The sequence below is a fragment of the Balaenoptera acutorostrata genome, chromosome X, assembly GCF_949987535.1.
Source record: "Balaenoptera acutorostrata chromosome X, mBalAcu1.1, whole genome shotgun sequence".
NCBI lineage: Eukaryota > Metazoa > Chordata > Mammalia > Artiodactyla > Balaenopteridae > Balaenoptera > Balaenoptera acutorostrata.
The window spans coordinates 53,515,639-53,535,485 of NC_080085.1; the positions used below are offsets into that span (position 1 = coordinate 53,515,639).

The 19,847-nt window shown below is 40.8% G+C and overlaps 1 protein-coding gene across 11 annotated transcripts in view; it reads right to left on the reverse strand.

Annotated features, from left to right (window-relative positions):
• ARHGEF9 (Cdc42 guanine nucleotide exchange factor 9) overlaps positions 1–19,847 on the reverse strand; it is a 230,413-nt gene that overhangs the window by 32,100 nt on the left and 178,466 nt on the right. For 10 of the 11 annotated variants that reach the window (XM_057538863.1, XM_057538870.1, XM_057538865.1 and 7 more), the window contains one exon: positions 11,694–11,825. The exons of the other annotated variant lie outside the window; for it this stretch is intronic. In XM_057538863.1, the coding sequence (XP_057394846.1) occupies positions 11,694–11,825 (132 nt within the window). The remainder of the gene's footprint in view (positions 1–11,693; positions 11,826–19,847) is intronic. 11 annotated transcript variants of the gene reach the window in all.

Consider the following 19,847-nt stretch of genomic DNA (forward strand, 5'->3'; position numbering starts at 1 on the left):
GTCTATTCCGTCTCTGATGCTACTGGTGCATTCCTGAGTTGTCCCGAATGGCTCATTCTCCAAGTCTGGCCCTTTAGTGCACGAAGAAATGGTCCAAATGCAGAAAGTTCCATGAATAGAAGAAATCCTCTCTCCAGCATCTTTATACTCTGTTTAGTTCTGATTCTCCCAGAATATGGTGAAAGTGACATAAATACTGAGCAGTTATGACACAGGGGACAACAGAGCATGTCCAGACTGGCACAATTGATGATAAATGGGGAAAAGGCTGTTAGGGGCAACTGCAGGGTTGTAGGAATATTGGCAGATGATTGATTGAAGAGAGGTAAGAGGGGCTCTCCTCTCCTCCCCAGTAAAAAGTGAAAGGGAAGAAATGAAAAAAGAGATAAATTCCCCAAAGCAACAAAGTAATTTTCAATATAATCATCGCAGGAGGAAAATAACAAAATACATTATTAACCAAAATAGCAGGGCAATAAGATGCAGGGGAGCAGAGACGTTATGGACACGATAAAGGACAAGAAGAAAGAGAAAAAAGAGTCTTATCAGATTTTTCAAAAGAAAAGTGACAAGCAAAGAGGGAAGCAGCAAAAATTAAAGAAGGGATCACATAATTAGAAGCCACTGGTGTCATTTCACACCTACTATAATGGCCACTTAAAAAGTATCTTCAGGGCTTCCCTGGTGGTGCAGTGGTTGAGAATCTGCCTGCCAATGCAGGGGATATGGGTTCGAGCCCTGGTCTGGGAAGATCCCACATGCCACGGAGCAACTGGGCCCGTGAGCCACAACTACTGAGCCTGCGCGTCTGGAGCCTGTGCTCTGCAACGGGAGAGGCCGCGATGGTGAGAGGCCTGCGCACCGCGATGAAGAGTGACCCCCACTTGCCACAACTAGAGAAAGCCCTCGCACAGAAACAAAGACCCAACACAGCCAAAAATAAATATAAAAATAAATTTAAAAAAAAGACCTAAAGAAGAAATACATGGCGAATATCTTAAAAAAAAAGTATCTTCATATATATATTCACACACATACATGCACACTCTGAAACAAGCTACAAGTTCTTCAAGCTGTTCTAATTGGTGCATGCAATCCCGACTTCCAATGTGCAAAATGGGGAAGTTTTTGCTTAACTTGTTGGGAATTAAGAGAATCTTAAGACTGGATGAGAACTTAGTAACTGGGCCAAATGATCTCAGGGATCAGATGGGTCTATCAATCTCTCTTATACTATTTCTGGCAGGAAACCATCTAGCACATTTGGGGGTACATCTAGTGACAGAGACCTTGCTATCTTACAAGGCTGCTTAGTTCTTTATTGGGGTGGGAGAAGACTAAGATTAACAAGTACCCACTAGGTGTCAGGCCCTCTATCAGGCATTTTACATGCATTGACTTCATTTAATCTTCACAACAATCCTGTAGAGTAGTTATTATCTTCATTTTACAGATGATAAAGTGAAGGTGGAGAAAGTGAAGTCATTTGCTTGAAATCATGTAGTTAGTGAGTACTGGAACTAATGAGCACAAAATTGTCTGACCATAAATTTTATGCTTTTTCTACCACTCCACATTGCACCTATCTGCAAGGAAACTGTGGGAAAATCTGAAGTGCCAGGCTGAAATCCTGATATCCTCTGTCTAGTGCAACCCTCTCATCAAATAGTCTAGTTACTGGCAAGATAGAAGATGGATTTTATGCAACATGACCTGCTCTTAGGAAACCAATGGAGAGTCCCTGTCACTGTACCTCCTTTTAAATGTTCACAACTCTTTAATAATCTATTATAGGAGGGACCGTCAAGATGGCAGAGGAGTAAGACGTGGAGATCACCTTCCTTCCCACAAATACATAAAAAATACATCTACATGTGGAACAACTCCTACAGAACACCTACTGAATGCTGGCAAGAGACCTCAGACTTCCCAAAAGGCAAGGAACTCCTAAGGTACCTGGGTAGGGCAAAAGAAAAAAGAAAAAACAGATAAAAAAGAATAGGGATGGGACCTGCACCTCTGGGAAGGAGCTTGAAGGAGGAAAAGTTTCCACACACTAGGAAGTCATTTCACTGGCTGAGATGGGAGGTGGGGGGGGGGGAAGCTTCAGAGCCATGGAGGAGAGTGCAGCAACAGGGGAGCAGAGGGCAAAGTGGAGAAATTCCCACACAGAGGATCACTGCCGACCAGCACTTACTAGCATGAGAGGCTTGTCTGCTCGCCCCCCAGGGTGGGTGGGGGCTGGGAGCTGAGGCTCGGGCTTTGGAGGTCAGACCCAAGAGAGAGGACTGTGGTTGGCTGCATGAACACAGCCTGAAGGGGGCTGGTGCTCCACAACTACCCAGGAGAGAGTCTGGGAAAAAGTCTGGAACTGCCTAAGATGCAAGGGAACATTGTTTCGGGGTGAGCAAGAGGAGGGGATTCAGAGCACCACCTAAACCAGCTCCAGAGATGGGCACGAGCCACGGTTATCAGCTCGGACACCAGAGAGGGGCATAAAACGCTAAGGCTGCTGCTGTAGCCACCAAGAAGCCTGTGTGCAAGCACAGGTCACTATCCACACTTCCCCTCCAGGGAGCCTGGGCAGCCTGCCACTGCCAGGTTCCGGGATCCAGAGAAAACTTCCCCAGGGGAACACACAGCGCATATCAGGCTGTTGCCATGTCACACCAGCCTCTGATGCAGCAGGCTTGCCCCGCATTCCGTACCCCTCCCTCCCCTGGCCTGAGTGAGCCAGAGCCCCCTAATAAGCTGCTACTTTAACCCCGTCCTGGCTGGGTCGGGAACAGACGGCCTCAGGTGACCTATGCTCAGAGGCGGGCTAAATCCAAAGCTGAACCCCAGGAGCTGTGCAAACAAAGAAGAGAAAGGGAAATCTACCCCAGCAACCTCAGAAGCAGCAGATTAAATCTCCACAATCACCTTCATGTACCCTGCATCTGTGGAATACCTGAATAGACAATGAATCATCCAAAAATTGAGGTGGTGGACTTTGGGAGCAACTGTAGACTTGGGGTTTGCTTTCTGCATCTAATTTGTTTCTGGTTTTATGTTTAATTTAGGTTAGTATTTAGAGCTAATTATCATTGGTAGATTTGTTTATTGATTTGGTTGCTCTCTTCCTTTTTTTGTATATATATATTTTTCCTTTTTCTCTTTTTGTGAGTGTATATGTGGATGCTTCTTTGTGTGATTTTTGTCTGTATAGCTTTGCTTTTACCATTTGTCCTAGGGTTCTGTCTGTCGGTTTGTTTGTTTTTTTTGTATAGTTTTTAACACTTGTTACCATTAATGGATTTGTTTTTTGGTTTGCTTGTTCTCTTCTTTCTTTCTTCTTTTTAATTAATTTTTAAAAATAATATTACTTTTTTATTTTAATAACTATATTTTATTCTATTTGTTTCTTTCTTTCTTTCTTCTTTATTTCTCCCTTTCCTTCTGAGCCGAGTGGCTGACAGGGTCTTGGTGCTCGGGCTGGGTGTCAGGCCTGAGCCTCTGAGGTGGGAGAGCTGAGTTCAGGACACTGGCCCACCAGAGAACTTCCAGCCCCATGTAATATAAAAAAGTGAAAGTTTTCACAGAGATCTCCATCTCAACACTAAGACCCAGCTCCACTCAAAAACCAGCAAGTTACAGTGCTGGACACTCTATGCCAAACAACTAGCAAGACAGGAACACAACCCCACTCATTAGCAGAGGGGCTTCCTAAAATCATAATAAGGTCACAGACACCAAAAAACACACCACCGGATGTGGTCCTGCCCACCAGAAAGACAAGATCCAGTCTCACCCACCAGAAGACAGGCACCAGTCCCCTCCACCAGGAATCCTACACAACCCACTCAACCAACCTTACTCACTGAGGGCAGACACCAAAAACAACAGGAACTACGAAACTGCAGCCTGCAAAAAAGAGACCCCAAACACAGTAAGTTAAGAAAAATGAGAAGACAGAGAAATACACAGCAGATGAAGGAGCAAGGTAAAAACCCACCAGACCAAACAAATGAAGAGGAAATAGGCAGTCTACCTGAAAAAGAATTCAGAGTTATGATAGTAAAGATAATCCAAAATCTTGGAAATAGAATGGAGAAAATACAAGAAACGTTTAACAAAGACCTAGAAGAACTAAAGAGCAAACAAACAATGATGAACAACACAATAAATGAAATTAAAAATTCTCTAGAAGGAATGAATAGCAGAATAATTGAGGTAGAAGAACGGATAAGTGACCTGGAAGATAAAAGAGTAGAAATAACGACTGCAGAGCAGAATAAAGAAAAAAGAATGAAAAGAATTGAGGACAGACTCAGAGACTTCTGGGACAACATTATCACACCAACTTTCATATTACAGGGGTCTCAGAAGAAGAAGAGAAAAAGAACGGGACTGAGAAAATATTTGAAGAGATTATAGTTGAAAACTTCCCTAATATGGGAAAGGAAATAGTCAATCAAGTCCAGGAAGCACATAGAGTCCCATACAGGATAAATCCAAGAAGAAACACGGCAAGACACATATTAATCAAACTATCAAAAATTAAATACAAAGAAAAAATATTAAAAGCAGCAAGGGAAAAACACAAATAACATATAAGGGAATCCCCATAAGGTTAACAGCTGATGTTTCAGCAGAAACTCTGCAAGCCAGAAGGGAGTGGCAGGACATATTTAAAGTGATGAAAGGGAAAAACCTACAATCAAGATTACTCTACCCAGCAAGGATCTCATTCAGATTCGATGGAGAAATTAAAACCTTTACAGACAAGCAAAAGCTAAGAGAGTTCAGCACCACCAAACCAGCTTTACAACAAATGCTAAAGGAACTTCTCTAGGCAGGAAACACAAGAGAAGGAAAAGACCTACAATAACAAAACCAAAACAATTAAGAAAATGGTAATAGGAAGATACATATTGATAACTATCTTAAATATAAAAGGATTAAATGCTCCAATGAAAAGACATAGAGTGGATGAATGGATACAAAAACAAGACTCGAATATATGCTGTCTACAAGACACCCACTTCAGCCCTAGGGACACATACAGTCTGAAAGTGAGGGGACGGAAAAACTATTCCATGCAAATGCAAATCAAAACAAAGCTGAAGTAGCAATTCTCATATAAGACAAAATAGACTTTAAAATAAAGACTATTAGAAGAAAGAAAGAAGGACACTACATAATGATCAAGGGATTAATCCAAGAAGATATAACAATTGTAAATACCTATGTAGCAAACATAGGAGCACCTCAATACATAAGGCAAATGCTAACAGCCTTAAAAATGGAAACCGATAGTAACACAATTATAGTGAGGGACTTTAACACCCCACTTTCACCAATGGACAGATCATCCAAAATGAAAATAAATAAGGAAACACAAGCTTTAAATGATACATTAAACAAGATGGACTTAAATGATATTTATAGGACATTACATCCAAAAACAACAAAACACACTTTCTTCTCAAGTGCTCATGGAACATTCTCCAGGATACATCATATCGTGGGTCACAAATCAAGCCTTGATAAATTTCAGAATGTTGAAATCATATCAAGTATCTTTTCCAACCACAACGTTATGAGACTAGATATCAATTACAGGAAAAAATCTGTAAAAAATACAAACACATGGAGGCTAAACAATACACTACTAAATAACCAAGAGATCACTGAAGAAATCAAAGAGGAAATCAAAAAATACTTAGGAAAAAATGACAATGAAAACACGATGACCCAAAACTTTTGGGATGCAGCAAAAGCAGTTCTAAGAAGGAAGTTTATAGCAATATAATCCTACCTCAGGAAACAAGAAAAAAATCCTCAACAAAACACAAGCAAACAGAATCCAACAGCACATTAAAGGGAACATACACCATGATCAAAGGGGTTCATCCCAGGAATGAAAGGATTCTTCAATATATGCAAATCAATCAATGTGATACACAATATTAAAAAACTGAAGGATAAAAACCATATGATCATCTCAATAGATGCAGAAAAGGCTTTTCAGAAAATTCAACACCCATTTATGATAAGAACCCTCCAAAAAGTAGGCATAAAGGGAACTTACTTCAACATAATAAAGGCCATATATGACAAACCCACAGCCAGCATTGTTCTCAATGGTAAAAAACTGAAACCATTTCCACAAAGATCAGGAACAAGACAAGGTTGCCCACTCTCACCACTATTATGCAACATAGTTTTGGAAGTTTTAGCCACAGCAATCAGTGAAAAAAAAAAGAAATAAAAGTAATCCAAATCGGAAAAGAAGAACTAAAACCGTCACTGTTTGCAGATAACATGATGCTATACATAGATAATCCTAAAGATGCTACCAGAAAACTACTAGAGCTAGTCAATGAATTTGGTAAAGTAGCAGGATACAGTATAAATGCACAGTAATCTCTTGCATTCATATACACTAATGAAGAAAAATCTGAAAGGGAAATTAAGGAAACACTCTCATTTCCCACTGCAACAACAAAAAAAGATACCTAGGAATAAGGCTACCTAAGGAGATAAAAGACCTGTATGCAGAAAACTATAAGACATTGCTGAAAGAAATTAAAGATGATGCAAACAGATGGAGAGATATACCGTGTTCTTGGATTGGAAGAATCGAAATTGTGAAAATGATTATACTACCCAAAGCAATCTACAGATTCAATTCAATCCCTATCAAAATACCTATGGCATTTTTCACAGAACTGGAACAAAAAATTTCTCAATTTGTATGGAAACACAAAAGACCCCGAATAGCCAAAGCAATATTGAGAAAGAAAAACGGTGCTGGAAGAATCAGGCGCCCTGGCTTCAGACTATATTACAAAGCTACACTGATCAAGACAGTATGGTACTGGCACAAATACAGAAATATAGATCAATGGAACAGGATAGAAAGCCCAGAGATAAACTCATGCACATATGGTCACCTTATCTTTGATAAAGGAGGCAAGAATATACAATGGAGAAAAGACAGCCTCTTCAATAAGTGGTGCTGGGAAAACTGGACAGATACATGTAAAATAATGAAATTCGAACACTCTGTAACACCATACACAAAAATAAACACTAAATGGATTAAAGACCTAAATGTAAGAGCAGACACTATAAAACTCTTAGAGGAAAACATAGGCAGAACACTCTATGACATAAATCACAGCAAGATCCTTTTTGACCCACGTCCTACAGAAATGGAAATAAAAATAAAAATAAACAACTGGGACCTAATGAATCTTAAAAGCTTTTGCACAGCAAAGGAAACCATAAAAAAGATGAAAAGACAACCCTCAGAATGGGAGAAAATATTTACAAATGAAGCAACTGACAAAGGATTAATCTCCAAAATATACAAGCAGCTCATGCAGCTCAATATCAAAAAAACAACCCAATCCAAAAATGGGCAGAAGACCTAAATAGACATTTCTCCAAAGAAGATATACAGATTGCCAACAAACATATGAAAGGATGCTCAACATCGCTAATCATTAGAGAAATGCAAATCAAAAGTACAGTGAGATATCACCTCACACCATTCAGAATGGCCATCATCTAAAAATCTACAAACAATAAATTCTAGAGAGGGTGTGGAGAAAAGGCAACCCTCTTGCACTGTTTGTGGGAATGTAAATTGATACAACCACTATGGAGAACAGTATGGAGGTTCCTTAAAAAACTGAAAATATTACTACCATATGACCCAGCTATCTCACTACTGGGCATATACCCTGAGAAGACCATAATTCAAAAAGAGTCATGTAGTACAATGCTCACTGCAGCACTATTTACAATAGCCAGGACATGGAAGCAACGTAAGTGTCCATCGACAGATGAATGGATAAAGAAGATGTGGCACATATATACAATGGCATATTACTCAGCCATAGAAAGAAACAAAATTGAGTTATTTTTGGTGAGTTGGATGGACTTAGAGACCGTCATACAGAGTGAAGTAAGTCAGAAAGAGGCAAACAAATACTGTAGGCTAACACATATATGTGGAATAAAAAAAATCCATTCTGAAGAACCTAGGGGCAGGACAGGAATAAAGACACAGACATAGAGAATGGAATTAAGGACACGGGGAGTGGGAAGGGTAAGTTGGGACGAAGTGAGAGAGTAGCATTGACATATATACACTACCAAATGTAAAATAGATAGCTACTGGGAATCAGCTGCATTGCACAGGGAGATCAGCTCGGTGTTTTGTGTCCCCCTAGAAGTGTGGGATAGGGAGGGTGGGAGGGAGATGCAAGAGGGAGGGCATATGGGGATATATGTATACATATAGCTGATTCACTTTGTTATACAGCAGAAACTAACACACCATTGTAAAGCAATTATACTCCAATAAAGATGTTAAAAAAATCTATTATAGAATTCTGACATGCTCAATGGCAATAATGACATAGAGGTTACTAATGAAGAATTCAGAGTCAGCTTGCCTGGATGTAATTCCTGGCTCCATCGCTCACTAGATATAATATCACCTTGGGCAAATTATATAACTTCTCTGTACCTCACTTTACATATATTTAAAATAGGAAAAATAATAGTACTTACGTCATGGGTTTGTGGTGAGGATTAAATTGAGTTAATGAATGTAAAGGCCTTAGAACAGAATCATAGAGGTGAACAGTAAATGTTGATTCATTATTATTTTATTGTCAATCTGTATTTTCTAGACTCTTTTATATTTTGAAAATTGGTACATTTTCTCATCTATAGTGTTGTCATAGATCTCCTGTAACTCATGACTCTGTTGAGTTTACCTACAGCAATTCTGCTGGGGACATCTGAGTATTATTTCATTGCCCAGTGATGTATATATTTTTAAATTACATTACACCTAAATTCCATTAGTCTACAAGCTCTAAGAAGGCAGAGCTGGCTGGCACAGAGCAGGGGCTCAATAATTATAGCATGAAAGAATGAATTCAGAGCACTGAAGTGCTTTCTTACAACCTCAGACACTTTAGGTTTAAATTCCCCCTCAACAGGTTTATGCTCTTTTTCCCTTGACAGAGAAGTTTTAAGTTCCTGTGTTAATAGTAAGTTATTTGTCCCTAGAAGGGAGTTGTCAGACTATCACTTCTTTTTTCTTCTTTTTTTGAAAAGATCTTTTTAAATCATTGATATTGTCCTAGAATCTTTAAAAACTAACTTTGACTCATTGTAAGATTCATGAAACTAATCTTTGTCACTCCTATTAAATATCCTATACATATAAAATATTACATATGAATATCTATCCACTTGCTACGGGCCCATGTTTCCTCCTCCTTTTTAAATATGAACTCATCAGAAAGCTTTATGTAGCCACATTTGATTACGTAGCTTTCTTGTCCCCTTTCTTCCCTGTAAAAAGGATTACTGTGTTTTGGGGCCTCCTTTTTAACTCTGCCTGAGGTGAGTGCCTTACTCGCCCAGCTCTAGTCCTGGCCCTTTTCCTTTGTATATTTCCTTTGCCAAAGGATTCTTCATCTCCAGGAAGCTTTCTCCATTTCTTCCAGCTCTACCTCAAGAGGAAAGGCTTTTATAGCAATGGCAAGAGGTCCCTCAACCACCCAGCAGACCAAAGACATTGTATCTTTCTATACCTTATTTTGGCTCCATGGTCATTTCTCAAAAGTTTACTCCCTATTGCTGAATAGAAAGGCCTATTTCAGGTATCAAATAGAAATCCTCAACCATAGCCTCAACACAAACATCAGATATAGTTTTAAGAGGCTTTGAAAAATCAAACTGTAGCTGCTCATGCTCTGAGAAACCAGAGTCAAGAAGGCCCAGGTATGTGGATAGCTTTTTTCTGGAAGGGGAGGCCATGGTTCTTGCTAGAACAAGAAGGCTCCCATTGGAAGAAAGCTATGCTAGCTTCAAGGTTTCTCTTGTTTTTGTCATCCTTGTTGCCTGCTACCCCATCCTGCCAGCTTGGCTGGCTTGGCTTCTGGTTTCTCCTTAATCACTGGCTTCTACTAGCTGGCCTGGAGCTGACTCTCATTCCATTTTAGTTTTCTGCTGTCCCCTGGCTCCTAAACTTAGCTCACTGTCCATGTTGTTTCTTCCCTTTATTTCTAGCCTTTGCCTCACTATTTTGTGTTCTGGCTCCTGGCCCTGTCTCCTATAGCTACTGTTTTGCAGAGCTGAGTTTCACATTTTCCTTAAAGTAATCTCAGCCTTTGCTGACAGATGCTTAAATTAACAGGGTGTGAGTGGTGGGCAACGCTAAAATAAACTAGCTTTCTAATCTCTTTTCTGTGTCTCTCTACAACTGGTTGTTCTGAGTGTAAACATGCCTCAGTGGGAAGAATGAGCACATGCCTATTGGTGACATGACTGATATGCTGAGAATTTCCTTGGCTATGTAAGTTAACCCTCAAAAATTCTGCCTCCTGATTTGATGGAAGTCTAAGGAAGAGTTGGGGGTAGATAATAAGAGGGCTGAGTGTTTGGCCAAGTTCCAGATTCATACAAGTTCTCTCTTCCAGGGCCAGGTCCAGACCAAGGCAGTAATTTTCTCCATTAGCTAGACAGCTATCAGTTCCAGAGCTGGCACTTAAAGCTTATTCCCAAACATTGAGGCAGTTCGACTTGAAACTCAATTTGTTCCCTCAATCCACTGTCAAAGGCAAATAGCCAGAGATTTAATGCAAGTTGTGGCATACACAGAGAACAGGGGGCTTAAAAACAAATGTGTGGTTCCTGTTCCAGGCTGGAAAAGATGACAGTGTTTAACCTAGTGCTTCATGATTTAGTATTCCCTTTCAGAGGTATCTGCTACTTGGTGAGGAAGAGAACAAAAGGACTGGATTATGGAAAAAGAGCCAAGGGTAGGATGGTGAATTTAAAAAGTCACTTTAAGCACTCTTTGGTTTTCCCCTCCTCTTTTACTTTCCCTGGTCCCAAATTCTTCCCAGCCAGTCCCTGGAGCTAAAAGTGATCTGAACTCCCTATCCTAAGGCAGGAGGTGGAGGAAACAGTATACCACCAGGAGGAATCAGGCTGAGAACATATGCCATCCTCCTACCTGCCAAGGAGAAGATACCAAGAAACAAACACTCATGCTGAGTTAATCACAACAGCAAGACCTTTTCTCAAATGGATTACAGAGAAGGGAGGATAATGAAGAGCACAGTTGAGAGTTATAGGAATGTGATACAACTTGTATAGGAAATGGGTAGGGGAACAGGGAAAATTCCTGTATCACAAAGGTAAGGTATCTTACCTGTAAGAGTAAAGTAGGTCCCTTGTTGGTTCCTAGGGCAGTAAGGGGCCACATGGTCAAAGCCATTAGAGTAGAAATGGGGGTAGGTGCTCAGGGAAGCCACTTATTCACCAACTGGGATAGAAATATTTCAATATTTTTAGCAACTGGTGCAAATCAGCAGGCTATCAGCTCTGGGTCGAAAAGAGTGAGAAAGATCGCCATGAAGGGCAGGAGGGAAGAGTGTATAAAAGATACCAACACAAACTTTACCAGTTTCAGAATTTCACTGCCCATAAGCCAGCCCTGCTTGTGATATTCATGCCATACCAGTGATCCTGATATGGAATTGCTGCCAATATCTTGTCTTATTTTTGCCCAGCAGGGTTAGCCCACTTTGTTGGGAACTGGAGATGATGGAGAGGAAGGGTCTGGTGCCCCCTGGGGTGCCCATCTCCCTCAGGGAAGAAAGGGGTGGGGTTACCTTCTTGCAGAGGACCATCTGGTGGTCAAACAGGAAGAAGACCCGCTGCTGGTTGCGGCCGTAGGGCTGATAGATCCACGCCATCTCCCCAGTGTAGATCAGCTCCGAGCTCCTGTCTAGGATGTCCTCGCCCTGGGAAGGACATGTAATAGTGAGAGGCAGCCAGGCAGGAGGGATGGCCCCTTCACTTGCCTGGAGGCACCTAGAGCTGGGCATAGACTGGGACAGGAGGAGGACAGAAAGGGTCTGGTGAGGAAGAAAGGATGGAGGGAGGGACCTCTGGGAATCCCTGAAAGGCTCCATGAGCTATAAAGACCCATACTCTTGTTTACCCTGAGGCCAAATGAGCCCCACTACCCAGGACTGCTATAGTCCTTCTTTGCCAGTTGCTCTCTGGCCCTAGAGGCACCAGCTGCCATGAGGTGTCTATCTGTCTCTCTCTCTTATTCTCCCTCTCTCTTTTTCTCTAAATCTCTCTTTCTGCCCCAATCTTTCATCCCAGTTCTAGACTTTTAGTCTCTTTCTTGTACCTGAAGAGTAAAGCCTGAGCAGGTGCTAGAAGTCTCTCTGCTTCCCAGACAAGTAAAACAAGACAGGGAAGGACAAGAAGGAGATGATGTTTGAAGGAGAGAAAGAGAATCCATTCACCCTCTTAAAATTGTTTTTCCTTCCTTTCTCAGTTCATTAAAATTTACTGATTAAACAGGAAATTTCATCACCTTGGTCTATTATCCAGAAAGCCTAAATAACTTGCTTATCTTTCTTGCTATGTAGAATCAGACACAAACACCAAAAATACCTAACACTTAGCTAATTCTATTCTACAGAGTTTCCAAGGGCCTCTTATTTATGGGAACTCTGATATGTGGGGTTGTATGTCAGATGCCAAGCCAGACTTGGCCCTGTTCTCGAAGAGCTTACATCTCAGCAGAGGAGTCTAATATAGGTGTGCTCAGAACTCATGGAATGCAAGGCAAACCATGGGGACAAAAAGAAGTGGCCCCCTGACTCAGGAGAATTAATACTTATTGAGCACCTACAGGGATCAGACATTGTGCTACATACTTTCACTCTGTCTTTTCTGAGCATCACAGTAGCCCTGCTAGGTAGATAGTCTTGCTGTCATCTTTATAGTCTGAGGTACAAAGAGGTCAAGTGATCAGCCACAGCCACCCAGCTAGTTAGCCAAAGATCCACAATCCAACCCCAAGTTTGCAGCTCCAGAGAGTGTGCTCACTTTTGCCACTATGTTATACTGTCTCTAGGCCAAAAAGTCACTGGAGGGTCAGTCCCTTCCTCTCTCTGGGTCTCAGTTTTCCAGCTGTTAAATGAGGTATGTGAAGGGCTTCCCTGGTGGCGCAGTGGTTGAGAGTCTGCCTGCTAATGCAGGGGACACGGGTTCGGGCCCTGGTCTGGGAAGATCCCACATGCTGCGGAGCAACTAGGCCCGTGAGCCACAACTGCTGAGCCTGCGCGTCTGGAGCCTGTGCTCCGCAACGAGAGGCCACGATGGTGAGAGGCCCGCGCACTGCGATGAAGAGTGGCCCCCCGCTCGCCGCAACTAGGGAAAGCCCTCGCACAGAAACGAAGACCCAACATAGAAATCAATCAATAAATAAATCTTAAAGTATACAGTGGTTTAAAAAAAAATGAGGTATGTGAGGATGACCTCTAAGGTCTTAGCCCTGACACTCTAATGCTAAGATCTCAGCCTTGTACTGAAAAGCTTCAAGTCAAATTTAGAGATGGGGGTTCCCGCATCTCCCCAGAAACAATCAGAGGTAAACAGTCTAGGCAGGGCAGTGGCCCAAAGAGAAGGGTAGCAGGAAATCGTATTCTTGAGCATATCACTTTTTTTTCAGTCTAAGGGATGGGAAGAAAAAGGGGAGCTCAATGGAAATATTTTCTAATAATACAACCTCAAAAAGAAAGCTCAACTTGAGGACATAAGGAGGGGGAAGGGTAAGCTGGGATGAAGTGAGAGAGTGGCATGGACATATATACACTACCAAATGTAAAATAGATAGCTAGTGGGAAGCAGCCGCATAGCACAGGGAGATCAGCTCGGTGCTTTGTGACCACCTAGAGGGGTGGGATAGGGAGGGTGGGAGGGAGACGCAAGAGGGAGGAGATATGGGGATATGTGTATATGTATAGCTGATTCACTTTGTTATAAAGCAGAAACTAACACACCATTGTAAAGCAATTATACTCCAATAAAGATGTTAAGAAAAAAAAGTAAGAAAGCTCAGAAATACTAGTGTGACTCCAGACTACACCTCAGGTGTTCCCTGGAACTTTGGTAAACACTCCTCCTTGAGGGGCCCACATACTAGCACAGAACCTCTGGAGGCCCAGGGCTAGGAGAAGAATCCCTCAGAGTGTGGGGGTCATGCAAGGTTTTCCTGTTGGAGGGATGGGAAGCTGAACGTGGTACCAGTCGGCCAGGCCCCACCTTGAGGCAGGCCAGGAAGATGTACTACAGTCCATTTTGAATATGTATGAAGTGAAAGAACGCTATAAAAGGGGCCAATGCTATACAAAGATGGCCAGGATGACTTTTAAAGGCACAACTTGCTAAGCTGAGAATGATCAGACCAGGAGGACTACTCAGTGGCATCTGGTCTACACACTGTACCAGCTAGAAGCAACCCAATTCTATCAATTCTGTTTTAAGTACTTGCCATAAATGTCACTTGGTGCCACTCTACCAAGAAAAAAAAAAAAAACTTGAAAAAATACACCTCTATGCTCACCAAGCTGATTATTGTCAGTTAACTCATCTCTGTTCCTCAGTTTCCTCATCTTTAAAATGATGATAATAACATTACCAACCTCATTTGGCTGTTGTAAGGATTATATAAGTTAACATATATAAAGTGTTTACAAAAGTACACATTGCGCTGTAAGCCCCATATAGTGATAGTTATTACCTTGAATATTACTGTGTACCCTAAATCCTGTGCCACATATTCCCATTAATACTCACTACCCAATAAGGGATGTAGTGTTATTTGTCCCCAAACCAGGGTCAGAGAAATTGGAAGTAATATGCCGAAAGTGGCAGAATCCAGGAGAGAGTTGCTCAAAAGTTCATGCTCTAAACCATCAAACAACAGCAAAATAATAATCCCTTAGTGGAACAAGCAGCTGCCTTGGAAGATTTCTAAGGTAAGAACCTCAAAGGCTTCAGTTCTGGGCCCAGTGCTGCCGCCAACTCACTTCCTTCGGAAGTAGCTTAATCACAATCTGTTTCCTCATTTAGACAATGGGGCTAATACAAAGGTTCCTGTTTGGCTCAAATCACATGGCTGCTTGAGAACACCAAATAAGCTCATGTAAGGGAAAGGGACCTCTCAGAGTTTAGAGCAATCAGACTTTGCCCTCTCTGCCCCACTGCACTACACAGTTCTTTGCCTTGACCCCTCAAGTACAATCTCTTCCCACCTCCCCCTCCTCCACATGCCTTCTGTTCTCTTCCATTCTTCCAGAATTTTGCTCACACTGTTTCCTCTGCCTGGGACATACTTTCCCTCACTGGATAGCCAAGGCTACATCTCATTCATTTCAATATCCCAATGCCCAGCACCTCATTCTAATTATAGGCTGATTATCTGATGTGGGGTTGTGCCCTGAGCACGTCAAGGGAGAGGACAAGGGAAATGCTATCCTTCTCAGAGTTCATATTCAATTCTGCCTGCTAGGAGGAAGGCAGGGAAATAACAAATCCATCCCTCCACATTTGATCTCCTGGTCCAAAGAGTATGCCTCATCAAGCAATTTAGTTTTAAAAAGATGTTTTTGCTGCCGCCATCACGTTGGGCTTTTGTGTTTCTTCCAACTTCTTTGGATTCAAATGTCCAATGGTAAACTGGAACATGCTATTGAGTATTTTAAAACCAGGCTATGGGGGAGGGGTGCTATGAGGAGGAAATCACAACCACATACAATCAAGTTCTCAAACATGAGCTGCAAACTTGGGATCCTGGTAAAAATCTCCAGAAAAAAAAAAAGATATAAAAGAAGCTGTCAGGGATAAAGCTACATGTAAAAGAATGAAATTAGAACACTTCCTAACACCATACACAAAAATAAACTCAAAATGGATTAAAGACCTAAATGTAAGAGCAGACACTATAAAACTCTTAGAGGAAAACATAGGCAGAACACTCTATGATATAAATCACAGCAAGATACTTTTTGACCCACCTCCTACAGAAATGGAAATAAAAACAAAAATAAACAAATGGGACCTAATGAAACTTAAAAGCTTTTGCACATCAAAAGAAACCATAAACAAGACGAAAAGACAACCCTCAGAACTGAAGAAAATATTTGCAAGTGAAGCAACAGACAAAGGATCACTCTCCAAAACTTACAAGCAGTTCATGCAACTCAATATCAAAAAAACAAACAACTCAATCCAAGAATGGGCAGAAGACCTAAATAGACATTTCTCCAAAGAAGATATACACATTGCCTACAAACACATGAAAGAATGCTCAACATCACTAATCATTAGAGAAATGCAAATCAAAACTACAATGAGGTATCACCTCACACCAGTCAGAATGGCCATCATCAAAAATTCTACAAACAATAAATGCTGGAGAGGGTGTGGAGAAAAGGGAACCCTCTTGCACTGTTGGTGGGAATGTAAATTGATACAGCCCTATGGAGAACAGTATGGAGGTTCCTTCAAAAACTAAAAAGAGAACTACCATATGACACAGCAATCCCCCTCCTGGGCATATACCCTGAGAAAACCATAATTCCAAAATAGTCATGTACCACAATGTTCATTGCAGCACTATTTACAATAGCCAAGACATGGAAGCAACCAAAGTGTCCATCGACAGATGAATGGATAAAGAAGATGTGGCACATATATACAATGGACTATTGCTCATCCATAAGAAGAAATGAAATTGAGTTATTTGTAGTGAGGTGGATGGACCTAGAGTCTGTCATACAGAGTGAAGTAAGTCAGAAAGAGGAAAATAAATTCCATATGCTAACACATATATATGGAATCTAAAAAAAAAAAACCAAAATGGTTCTGATGAACCTAGGGGCAGGACAGGAATAAAGAAGCAGATGTAGAGAATGGACTTGAGGACATAGGGAGGGGGAAGGATAAGCTGGGACAAAGTGAGACAGTAGCACTGACATATATACACTACCAAATGTAAAATACATAGCTAGTGGGAAGCAGCTGCATCGCACAGGGAGATCAGCTCGGTGCTTTGTGACCACCTAGAAGGGAGGGATAGGCTGGGTGGGAGGGAGGCACAAGAGGGTGGGGATATGTGGATATATGTATTCATATAGCTGATTCACTTTGTTATACACAGAAACTAACACACCATTGTAAAGCAATTATACTCTAATAAATTTGTTTAAAAAATCTTGCAAAAATAAAGAACAATTAAAGAATGGAAAAAAAAAAGAAGCTGTCAGGGATATGTTCCTTCCCCTTCCCTTCAAGTGGATCTAATGCATGTGAAGGGTAGCAAAGTGATAGCATAACCAAACATCAGCATCAGAGAAATTAGATATTTCCTAGAAACTGCAATTCGTGAGAACAGGTTCTTCTTCCTGATGCTCCCCTAAGCTGATTGAAGGTACTTATTATTATTTAGAGGTATAGGTGATACTTTCACTCATCCACTGATTTTTTAGAAGCCCTAGGGGGTAGGGCAGAGCAGGGGGCCTCCATGAACTCTAGTCCACATAGGCTGGCATGGAGCAGGGATGGAAAATGGAGGTGGGCAAATAAATCCAAAATGTTCATTGAATAAGCTGAGGGCTGGTCAGGTGTGGATATAATAGAAGATCTCCTGCTCTCTAGCAAAATGCTCTGATTTACTGAGCAGGCTCCAATTGCTGGTGTGCTACCAACTCTCGACCCTCTTTCTTAATTCCTCTTCAAGGGAGATTAAGTTCTGAAGGTTTCTTCTATGATTCTTGTTGGGTTTTTTTAATTTAATTTAAATTATTTTTTTAAAAACATCTTTATTGGAGTATAATTCCTTTACGATGGTGCGTTAGTTTCTGCTGTATAAAAGAGTGAATTAGCTATATATATATATATATATATATATATATATATATATATATACCCCATAACTCCTCCCTCTTGCGTCTGGCTCCCACCGTCCCTATCCGACCCCTCTAGGTGGTCACAAATCACTGAGCTAATCTCCCTGTGCTATGTGGCTGCTTCCCACTAGCTATCTACTTTACATTTGGTAGTGTATATATGTCAATGCCACTCTCTCACTTCGTCCCAGCTTACCCATCCCCCTCCCCGTGTCCTCAGTCCATCTTCTACGTCTGCGTCTTTATTCCTGCCCTGTCCCTAGGTTCGTCAGAACAACTTTTCTTCTTTTTTTGGTTTCCATACATATGTGTTAGGATACGGTATTTGTTTTCCTCTTTCTGACTTACTTCACTCTGTATGACAGACTCTAGGTCCATCCACCTCACTACAAGTAACTCAATTTCATTTCTTCTTATGGATGAGTAATAGTCCATTGTATGTATGTACCACATCTTCTTTATCCATTCATCTGTCGATGGACACTTAGGTTGCTTCCATGTCCTGGCTATTGTAAATAGAGCTGCAATAAACATTGTGGTACATGACTATTTTGGAATTATGGTTTTCTTAGGGTATATGCCTAGTAGTGGGATTGCTGTGTCATAAGGTAGTTCTCTTTTTAGTTTTTTAAGGAACCTCCATACTGTTCTCCATTGTGGCTGTATCAATTTACATTCCCACCAAAGTGCAAGAGTGTTCCCTTTTCTCCACACCCTCTCCAGCAGTTATTATTTGTAGAATTTTTGATGATGGCCATTCTGACTGGTGTGAGGTGATACCTCATTGTAGTTTTGATTTGCATTTCTCTAATGATTAGTGATGTTGAGCATTCTTTCATATGTTTGTTGGCAATCTGTTTTTTTTTTTTTTTTTTTTTGCAGAAATGTCTATTTAGGTCTTCTGCCCATTCTTGGATTGGGTTGTTTGTTTTTTTGATATTGAGTTGCATGAGCTGCTTGTAAGTTTTGGAGAGCGATCCTTTGTCTGTTGCTTCATTTGCAAATATTTTCTCCCATTCTGAGGGTTGTCTTTTCGTCTTGTTTATGGATTCCTTTGATGTGCAAAAGCTTTTAAGTTTCATTAGGTCCCATTTGTTTATTTTTGTTTTTATTTCCATTTCTGTAGGAGGTGGGTCAAAAAGGATCTTGCTGTGATTTATGTCATAGAGTGTTCTGCCTATGCTTTCCTCTAAGAGTTTTATAGTGTCTGCTCTTACATTTAGGTCTTTAATCCATTTTGAGTTTATTTTTGTGTTTATTTATGGTGTTAGGGAGTGCTGTAATTTCATTCTTTTACATGTAGCTGTCCAGTTTTCCCAGCACCACTTATTAAAGAGGCTGTCTTTTCTCCACTGTATATTCTTGCCCCCTTTATCAAAAATTAGGTGACCATAGGTGATGGGTTTACCTCTGGCTTTCTATCCTGTTCTATTGATCTATATTTCTGTTTTGGGGCCAGTACTGTGCTGTCTTGATTAGTGTAGTTTTCTAGGATTGTCTGAAGTCAGGGAGCCTGATTCCCCCAGCTCCATTTTTCTTTCTCAAGGCTGCTTTGGCTATTCAGGGTCTTTTGTGTTTCCATACAAATTGAGAATATTTTTGTCCTACTTCTGTGAAAAATGCCACTGGTAGGTTCATAGGGACTGCATTGAATCTGTAGATTGCTTTGGGTAGTATAGTCATTTTCACAATATTTATTGTTCCAATCCAAGAACATGGTATATCTCTCCATCTGTCTGTATCATCTTTAATTTCTTTCATCAGTGTCTTATAGTTTTCTGCATACAACTCTTCAGTTTCCTTAGGTAGGTTTATTCCTAGGTGTTTATTATTTTTGATACTATGGTAAATGGGAGTGTTTCCTAAATTTATCTTTCAGATTTTTCATCATTAGTGTATAGGAATGCAAAAGATTTCTGTGCATTAATTTTGTATCCTGCTACTTTACCAAGTTCATTGATTAGCTCTAGTAGTTTTCAAGTAGCATCTTTAGGATTCTCTCTATATAGTATCATGTCATCTGCAAACAGTGACAGCTTTACTTCTTCTTTT